The sequence below is a fragment of the Mesitornis unicolor genome, unplaced genomic scaffold (assembly GCF_000695765.1).
Source record: "Mesitornis unicolor isolate BGI_N332 unplaced genomic scaffold, ASM69576v1 scaffold44130, whole genome shotgun sequence".
Classification (NCBI taxonomy): Eukaryota; Metazoa; Chordata; class Aves; order Mesitornithiformes; family Mesitornithidae; genus Mesitornis; species Mesitornis unicolor.
Window position 1 is genome coordinate 9,120 of NW_010159715.1, and position 10,454 is coordinate 19,573.

At 35.4% G+C, this 10,454-nt stretch overlaps 1 protein-coding gene across 1 annotated transcript in view; it reads right to left on the bottom strand.

The window, feature by feature from the left end:
- Positions 1-8,938, bottom strand: part of LOC104543040 (nipped-B-like protein) — a gene marked incomplete at its 3' end in the record, with an annotated part of 18,011 nt that extends 9,073 nt beyond the window's left edge. The window contains exons 1-3 of the mRNA XM_010187537.1: positions 8,787-8,938; positions 5,880-6,045; positions 4,602-4,732 (exon numbers count right to left, since the gene is read on the bottom strand). Coding sequence (XP_010185839.1) covers positions 4,602-4,732; positions 5,880-6,045; positions 8,787-8,850 — 361 coding nt within the window. The remainder of the gene's footprint in view (positions 1-4,601; positions 4,733-5,879; positions 6,046-8,786) is intronic.
- Between the last annotated feature and the right edge of the window lie 1,516 nt (positions 8,939-10,454).

A 10,454-nucleotide genomic window follows, 5' to 3' on the forward strand; every position in this document is an offset into this window, starting at 1 on the left:
CCAGCCACTACTACCTCTCGGTAGGTGTGAAGCACCGCATTCCAACCATATTAGCACACAAAAACTAGCCTAGAGCAGGCGTTAAAGTCCCATGTAGCAGTGAAAATAAATAATAAAAAAAAATTAGAGACCTCCATACCTCAAATACAGAGGACACTCCATTTTCTGGAATAACAGCAGGGGGCTCCTCAACTCCTGCAAAATTTGTTTAAATGCACCCTGGTGGTTGCCCTGCACAGAGGCAACTGAAGAGGAAACTCCAGTGGTTTTGTTCTGGAGGTAGAGTCCAGCATGTCCACTGCCTGCTCACCTCTCACTGCCACTCTCAGCGCAACTAGGCATGATATTTTAGCCAAACTACTAACCCTTAACATTAATGCACAGAAAGCTGACTGAATGTGCCTGTATGAGCATGTACAATACAAAGTTTCATTTTATGTTTAAAGCACAGACTGCACTTAAAAACATCTATTTTCTCCTCCTTAAATTTAAAACCTGTTTTGAATCACAGATGTGGCAGTTTTTGGTTTAGAAGAATGACAGAAAATGTACTATTTAGTTTATTTTTAATGTCATTTTAGAAAACCCTACAACTTATTCTGTGACGGACAGCTCTCACTCATCTATCTCTGCTGATGAGACATGGGAGGCACAACATAGGCACCTTAAAAAAGAAGAAGAAAACCAACAAACAAACAAAAAAAACCCAAAAAAAACCCAAAACAACCACCAGCACCACCAACAAAAAAATCCCAGTCTCATCAAGGTTTCCAGGCAAATAACAAGCATGACTGGTAATGCTGTAGGGAGAAAAAAGTAAAAATAAATCCCAACCATTTAGTCTGTGGCCATTATCACTAAAACATCTTGTACATTGTTTACATTGTTGTCATATCACTAAGCAGCAGATTTATGGCTCCCCTGTGCAATTCCATACCATAAATATTTAAGAACTTATTTTGAATGCAACCTTCATTTTGAATGTTGGTAGTGTTCAGGTTTGAGAAAACATCATCCTAGTAGTGATACTACTAAGAATGAGTTTCCTTAACACATACTTCCAGTCTCGACTATAATTTTTTTGCTTGGAAGAAAGTGATAAGCATAGGTCCATTTTAGCATTCCTACTATACCAAAGAATGAGCTACATAAAAACATAGCTCAAGATCACAGGAAACGTCTTGTATGATTGAACCGTATTAAAGCACCAAGCATGTTTAAGCCAGGACTGCTCAGCAGTGACTTTTCAGGTAAATATACACTCTTATTGAAAGTGTATGTCTGCAACATTTTCCCCCTTTACAGGCACAGGTGGATTTGAATTCTTGTATAATTTAAAAAAAATTATGCAAGTAATTTATGTTTATGGAAAGATGCATAAGATTTTAATCCTTCCAAATTTGTAAGTAGCTTAAAGTTAATATTAAGTCTTTTCTGAACCCCAAGCAGTGCTATAAATGCTATTCATATACTGCTATGAATACTATGCAATATACTATTTTAGCTGATCTTCCAATACGTATCTGCTGAAAAAGTCTTGATAAAGAAAAAATAGAGAAGAAAAATTGAAACTAATACCTTAATTTTAAATTAATAAATACAGAGAAATTAACTTGACTCATACACTGTAAGATGCAAGACAAATGTAGCTGCAAGATAGCACCCAGAACTTTTTATGTCAACTGATGAAAAACATCCAAAATAAAATTAACATTTTGACCTTGCAAAAAGTTAGGTCTCACATCACACGGGGATGCAACTCAGTCTGTTCAGACAACCTGGTAATAGAAAACAGCCTGAAAAATCTAATTAAAAATCTAATGTAAAAATCTAAACTGTTACGAAGACTGTATCAACAATTGAACTGTTGTCAAAAGACAGGGAGTAAGAGTTTGAACATTGCTGCCACATTACCTGAAACAAAATATGCTAGCAATAGGGGCAGGGAGAGTGACCGCTTAGGACAGAGCTAAAGAAGTGTCCCCATAAGACATCCTTCTTGCACTACCTGTTCCTCACAAATCAAAACAATTCTTGCTCTAAACTTTGTGCTGAACTACAGATCAATGTGAACTTCGGAAGAAACAACAGCACAGAATTCTGCTTGTGTTTTATCTTATAATCACAAGAATTCAAAAGATAGTATTTAGCTTTCTGGAGATGTCTTTGTTTCCTGACCAACTGTACTGAACCAACAATTTTGTTCTGTGTTTAATGCAATTCTTTAGCCAGGTAATCTTCCTGTTCTTGCATCAGAAATTAAGGCTAGGAGAAATGAATGAGTTCACCTCGTCCATAACAGATCAAGGGATCATGGTGCAAAGATCCATCCTAGCTGATTAAATAGACAGGGGTCCTGTTGCCTTTGTATCCTCTCAATTCTGACTATAACAAATACCAAATCACAGTACCCAGCACTGGTTTCACCGCATGCTGGACTCAGCAGAAGGTGGAAGGACAATATTCAGAAGGAAAACAGTAAGGAAAGCACAAGAGAATAACTCAAAATACTAGAAAAGAGTCTAGTTTTCATTCTCTGAGCTCGCAAAATACATTACATAAGATCTCTACAAAACCCTGAATTGTTCTACTAATCATGACTCCACAGAGGTTACAGTGTCTGTTCAGAATGCAGAAGAAAACCCAACCTTTGCTGGCTGAGCACATCAGTATTTCCTCCTCTGCCCTTGGAGATCTGAATGGGACACAGTAACAGCAAATAAGGCTACTAGAATTTGCCAGCATCTAGCTTAGAGATCCACCTATTTCCAGGTAACAGTGTGGCCTTTTTCCATTGAAAATAAAGTCACACTTCACCTAGCTTTTCCAAGCATTCATTCCAGATCCTTCTTTCTCTCAAAACAGTTTTAAGACTTCACACTTACATTGCAATGCTTGCACTCATACAAGTATTCATAATTATGTAAAATAAAACTAAATATTCAAGGGAGTTTTAAAGTTTGATCTCTTCTGTTGCTTTGAAACCACTTTGTTAACTTTAATAAAATAACACGAACTTTCAAGTTCCACGTTGAATTATTTTTCATTCTGTACTAATACATTCCATCAAGCATAGTCCAAAGCACATTTACTAAAGATAGGTGTTCTTTTATTTCATTAATAATGATTCTTAACCAACTGAACCAAGCTTCAAGTATTTCTCCCTGTGAAGCACAGGATCAGCAAAAATTAGAAAGAAATTAACTACCTTTGTCTTCTTTCTTTCAAAACCCCCTGCTGGAACAGATTATTAAAAAACAATGTCTCCCTTTTGCACTGACAAAAAATTATTTTACTTTACAACACTAGTGGAAAACTCTAATTCAACCATATGTTCCTTGTGGGACCAATCTGCAAAGTGACAGAACAGTCACAACTCTTCCCACAGCTGGAAAAATCATGCTCTGCCATATACACATGGTCTGGAGACTCTTCACAGAATATTAGGAGTTGGAAGGGACCTCGAAAGATCATCCAGTCCAACCCCCCTGCCAGGGCAGGATCACCTAGACCAGGTCACACAGGAACACATCCAGGAGGGTCTTGAATGCCTCCAGAGAAGGAGACTCCACAACCTCTCTGGGCAGCCTGTTCAGTGCTCTGTCACACTTACAGTATTCTCAGAGCTTTTATTTCAGGTTATATGTATCAATGAAATAGCACTACCTTTTACATTTTCATTCCAGGAAATTTCTGCCTTCTTTCAAGGAACATTACGTGTTCTGTCTTTCACAAATTTTTACCAAATATTGTATGGTTTTTTACTCACCTAGCCCAGGTGAATGAATCTAATAATCTAATTTTGTTATTTTTCTCCTCCAAAAACACCCTATGCTTTTTGTTCCCTGTGGACTCCAGTAACACTTCTATCTGTATCTCTACAGCACTAGCAAACCTTTATCTTCACACTGTAGAAACTCTGGAAAATCTTGTTTCATAGTTTGGTATTTAAAGAACACACTGCAGGTGCAAGTCTCCAGATCTACAACAAAATCTGTCCAATTAAGCCTTTGCTTGGTCTCTCTCCTTCTTCATCTTTGCTGTCCAGCAGTATAGCTCCCTACACCTCAGAAGAGAATTAGCTGCCAAAAGAGTAAAGTTTGTAGGGCATCCCAAATTGCTGAGACAAGGAACAGCAGGAAGGAGTTGTTAAGTATGGTTCATTCAACTTTATTCCTTACCCCAGAACTATTAAGAGCTACCACTGCAATGATACACTAGAATCATACAGATTTTCAGTATGATCAAGGCATACTTCTTCAACGTCAGTTATTTACTAAGACAAATATATGAACCTAGCCATAAAGAAATTAAAATAAAATTATTTTTAAATAAAATCTAATAATTCATCCTAGAGATTAAAATTTGTAGTGAAATTAAACATTTTTTACAAAAATACTTGGTAGAGTTTATTTCCATGCTTATTCTAACACAATCGCTCTTAGAAGATGTCATGGCACATAGCTTTATATCACTATCAAATACAAGGTAAGACATATATATCACAGTTGTGCTCCATATATATATTTGTGTTTAGTATCAGTTCCCTGCACTTACAGAACAACATGAAATGCAGTCAATAAATAATCAAAAGTCCTTACCGCTTTGTACCCCGTATCTGTTTTGCATGCTTTTCTCCCTGAAAACATTAGGATTCCTTGCCAGGATAGCCTGCAGCAAGACTGGTATATCTCCTTCTGGATCATCACTGCCAAGGTTATCTTTCAACTCTCTGCAATTGTGGAAGTAAGCAAATAAAGAGGCAAATGCATTTTTATATTATAAGAAACTATGAGTCAAGTGAAAACAACAAACCAAACTAAAATCAAACCAAAATGAAAGACAATATACTGTTAAAATATATTAAAAAAACAAGTCTGCAAAGCACTGCTCCCTGCCTTTATTTTTTTCCCTTTCTTTAAGAAATGGCAGAAGAGGTATTCCTACTAGTTTCCAAAACTATTCTCTGTTACTAAGCACTTACATATACATGGCTGTCAGTTTCAGACAATTATAAAAAGTTTCTTATGCCCACTTTTATATCGTGATTTTCTCCATAAAAGAGTACTTTGGCATAACATGAAGAAAGTATTACTGTAGGACAGAAAATAACATATGCATGAAGGAGTAACATTCAGCTTGCAGCCCAATGCTTTGAGAATCTTTTATTTTAAAAAGGGAAATTGGCATATCTCTGACATCACAGGATTTCCTCTGAACCATAAAAAAATGTAATGGATTTTCTCTAAATGCATCCATAATTTCACTTACTGTTTGCTCTGAGGACTTTTAAAAGCTACTTACATTCGATCAAAACAATTGGTTGGAACATGTAGGAAAAACACAGTGCTGTCAACATAAGATAATTCAAAGGATACCAGGGAAAAATAAGGTTTAAAAAAAATTAATTAAAAAAGAATACATTAGCATAGTTGCTGGTTCAATTGTTCAAATATTTAAGTTCAATACCTAATGAGAATTGACATGCATCTTACACAGGTGTCCCAAAAAATTTTCTTTTTGTGTAATACCAGCTACATGATCTGTCTATGTGCATTTTTAACCAAAGTGGAACACAAATGAGTACTGAGCAATCAGCATCACAAAGTCTACACTCCTAACTAGCAAGAATGGAATAAGCAGCAGGTCTATAAAATAACCCCCACAGTTATGCATAAGGGTTGCAGGACAATTAGCAACATTCTGACTGACTGAAACATTTGACTCTTATACAGCAGTCATCTGCTAAGCAAGCATAATAAAAAAACCTCGTGTGTTCTAATTTTCAGATTCTCACAAACACCCTTTTCAATCCAGTCAATTTTGATTTCAAGGAATAAGGACGGTGATCTGATACAGCTGAAGTTCAAAATACATACATGTGATCTGTTGACACCTGATTGAGACTGTGGACGAGCTGTGAAACCAGATTTTCATCCCTGCAAGCCAGAAGGCAGTTCACCTCTTCAGCTATCCGTCCATTGAAAAGCAGGCTTTTTGTTGTTGTAGCAGGTAAAGGTGATGGAAGAGGCAGCTGGTTCAAAACTGTTATCAGAAAACAGAAAGGAGTTCAGAGTAATTTCACGAAACACAGTCATACAAAGATGGACATCTCCCTACTCCTTCATGTGAATCAGAGAGAAAATCCGATGGTTACATATACAACATAGGGAAGATTACTGGATTTTTTTGTATTATGAACGCGTGCACACACACACAAAGACTGGACTCTGTTTTAAACAAAGTTATGCAGTCAAGTCCACAAGTTTTATTACTATTACTGTAAATATTTAACTGTGCCAAGTCAAGTATTATAAATAAAAACTTATTTTTAAACATTCCAGAATACTAAATTACTTAGTATGTTATGGCAGCTTTCTCTTGGAACCAAAAGTATTGATAAAGGAAGGAAATGCAAAATCCTTGTAGTTGTATGCAGTACTGTAAGTGTACTGAGTATTTACGTTTTCTATTCTGATCTTTGTATTTAATTAGTGTTTTCACTTTGTATGGTCAGAGTAGATAAAAAAACAACACAAAACCCAAACAACCAACCCACTAAAAATCAAACAATCCAACAACGAATTTAAGTCACTAATTAAATTCTCAGTTTATTCTTCTCTTCTTGCATTTAATTCTATGCAAGTCATCTTCTCAAGAAAGGCTAGTATCACTGGTTGGTTTGATCACTAAAGTGTCAATTCATAAATATCCATAAATCTTGTTAAAAAGTTTTAATAAAAACATCTATCACACATTATTTCAATCAGATTATAACATGTTATACTTTCAGAGAATATTCTTAGGTCTACAGACATAACAAGAAATTGTACCATATAAGCAGCCTCGACCTGATGATTGCCAGAGCTCTGCAGACAAGAGAATAAACCACAGAAGGCCAAAAAGCTAGCTATATGTAAAAGTCACTTTCATGGGTCCAGGAAAACAAGCTGACTCTGACTTCAACTTCCCAGGCTGATTACAGCTCTGAGATAAAGGCTTTAACTGAACAGTCAGAAATAGCTTCAGAAAAAAAACAACTTATCTGAAATATACTCTTCTAGCTCTTTCATATTGTAAATGTTTTCATTAAAAAAGCTGGGTGAATTCTTGTATTAACCTCCCTAGATAATGTCTATCATTACTGTATGTAAAAATAAACTGCAATTCAAACAGAAGTGTAAAATATATTAATACAGCTAGCTTTCATTACTTGCATCAGATTATCTTGAACATGGAAAAATTAGCAAGATTAGCAAAACTTATTTATTAAAACAGCATAAATTCAGCTAGTTGACTGAGCCTACTCTACTGCCTCTAGTCATCATGTCCTTCGTATTTTTAGAACCACAGGTCTTGCCCATTCCAGTTCCTTCTCACACAGATAAAAATAAGGTGAAGCAGTTACAAGCCTTTTTCTTTCAGCTGCTTCCAAGTTTCTAAACAACAGACAAATACGACAGATAAAGAAGCAAATGCACCTAGCACAAGGGCTAATCCCACAAAAGGCACTTCAGTGTTTCAGGAAACTCTTGTATGAGGAGTTTGGACAGGTGTTTTGACTCTCTTTAGAAACTCACCTGTTAATGCTGGAAAATTCCCATAGCCCAGAAACTTACGGTTTGCATCTTGATGGTCCATTATTAGACATACATGATGTTACATTTATACACATCTAAATACAGCATAAGCAGCAACTTCCAATTTGCTATTTCATAGTATCAAAAGGACATGAAGAAGTGGATTTTTTACTTGAATACATCTGTTTGTTTGTTGTTTGTTTTTTTTACTGTAGGCAATTAAATTTAATTGCTGGGTATATATTTTCAGTGTTTTTTCGAAAGTCTCTGAATTTTAACAGTGTAAGAACTAAAACAAGAGCTCAAAAAAAGCACCTGGGTCACTGAGTCCAATTATCCTCAGACAGGCAACTGAGCTACAAACTTTTTTACACTTTATAAACAAGATGCATCTTTGTCCTAACTGCTGTGTCTGCAATGGCTGTTCTAGGATCTCTGTATTATAGCAATGATAAATCTGCTCTTAGTTTTAACTAGAAATTTACTCTTGGTCACATTATACCACTACTTTTTGTGCCTGCATCAGCTTTTAATCTAAATAATTCTTCTTCTTTACTTGCATTTTGTCTACCTGATGTATTTAAAGACTGTACACACACCTCACCTGCTCCTTCTGCAGGCTGAACAGCCAAGAAAGAAGACTCATAGGTTCAACTGCTTATTTCCATTCTAGCAGCCATTCTTTGCGCTCATTAATTACAGCAACCTTTTTGTACCTTCTCCAAAACTAAGTTAACTAGGTCTCAAGTATATTCAGTATATTCCACAATTCCCTTTCGTTAGTTGAGCACCAGTCTAATCCCCTTTCCCTCCCTCTTTCCTCTCTTCAGTAACGATGATGAGATAGGTATTTAAGAGAAGTATTTTATCATTTACACGTTTCCCTTTATTTGTGGGTTACCCAGATATGCTACTGAATGATACTCCAAATATACAAGGAATTCCTATATTTTGTCTCAGGTTTCCTTGAGGGTTTTTTTTAACCTACATTTCGTTTCGTGTTTACATTAGCATGTTTTATTTGAAGAGATTTTTAAAATTAAAGCAATGACAAAGTTAATATTTTTAATGCTGAATCAGATTTTGAGCAGATTGACCTTTAAGAGGTTTTAAAATATAACTATTTTTAGTACTTTGAAAATGCAGGTATCTGCCAAAGCGGCAGAAAACAGCACAGCAAAAGACAACAAAAAGAAGAGTACTTACGGTCTGTAAGACTAGCAATCCCTGCAAGAGTAGTGATAGGAACATGAGGCATATCCCCATTCATCCTGAAGTTCTGGGGTAGTAGTGCCTACACAGATATTTTAGTTCAGGTGCCAGCTATCATTACTTCCCATCTCCCAAGCACTAAAAAAAAAATAAAAAGAACAAAACCAAATTAAAATTATCAGTTAACTTTTTTAGAACTTTAAACTCATTAACTGAAATGAAACACAGACCACACCCTCAGCTGAATGCTATGTAAATTTTGTCAAGAGAGAATACAACAATGTAGATTTTAAATATCAAATGGTTTTAGGCAAGCAAAAGGCAAGATTCCGGTCTCAGAAACAGAACCCTTCACCAAAAAAATGCAGGATAAGGCAATCAAAAGAAAATTTGCTCAAGTGATATAATACCAACTCAAAACTTCTGTTAGCTCATACTGCAGTGGACAGCACTTAATGCATAACATGTTTAAGTAATCAGCTGCTGTTTTCACTTCCCAGTTTCGCAGAACATATTTTTCAGATAAGAGACTAGCAAAAACAAAAGGAGTAATTTACAGATGCAAAAAATCAAGCACTAAACAAAGTGACAAATACAAAATATTAGTACACTTTAAAAGTAGTATTTATTTCAAAATCTCTTTACTATATGGTCAAACTACTACCAGAAACTGTATCACAACTACTGAAAAGGGAATTTGTTTTCTCAGTTTTCACTAACTATAAAGATCCCAACTATAATGAAGTCCACACTGCTAAAACAAAAACCGAAGAAACAAAAAAAGGTCATTGCAATACTTCCAACTGCAGCTCCAGAACAACAAAACTTTACGAAGATCACACCGTACAATCCACTCTTATACCAATGCAATGACAAAAACTGAACTTATTTTCTGAAGACAAAATAAATTAAAGGAATTTGATATACATGTGTTTACCTATGATAGACAGGCACCTGTCTTAACAGTTTCGAAAACAGTAAAGACTTCTGTAAGCATTTAGGTCATCTACTGAAGACGCTGAAATCACAATTTGCTTACACTTACTTTACAAGCCAACATTTTTAAGAATTACATATACAATACATACAAACCAAAGTAACAGTAATTTCCTCAGTAATTTTTATCTCTTTTTTTCTTATGCCACACCAATGGCAATATATAGGACACCACTGCTAATAAATGCATACAGATTCTAAGTAACAGAAGGAAAATGAAATGTTGTACGTCTTTTTTCTGCTCTAAGGTTTCATAAGCCACTGAAGTTAACTTTTCAAAGTTTCCCTCTCTACAAATAACTGAATTCTCCGGAAATAAAATACCAACACTAAGGTTAAACAGAACTGACAATGAGTTGACTTCCTTTGCTGCACCTGCCACAATCTCATTCTCACCACTAAATTACATTTCTTTATTAAAAATATAGTACTTTACAGGTACAGAAATCTGGTTAAGGAGACTGCTACAGACAGATACACTCTGTGGGTTGTTGTATCTGTTTTTTTAATTCAGAAGAAAACAGCCTTCCAATATCCAGAGCAGTTTCAAATATTTCTCAATACTTGAGGTTCTTTACCCAAAAGAAGTATCAATATACACAGAACTTCAGTGGTTTCTTCGTTCCACAAATAAGAGGAAAAAGGAAAAAGGAAAAAGGAAAAAGG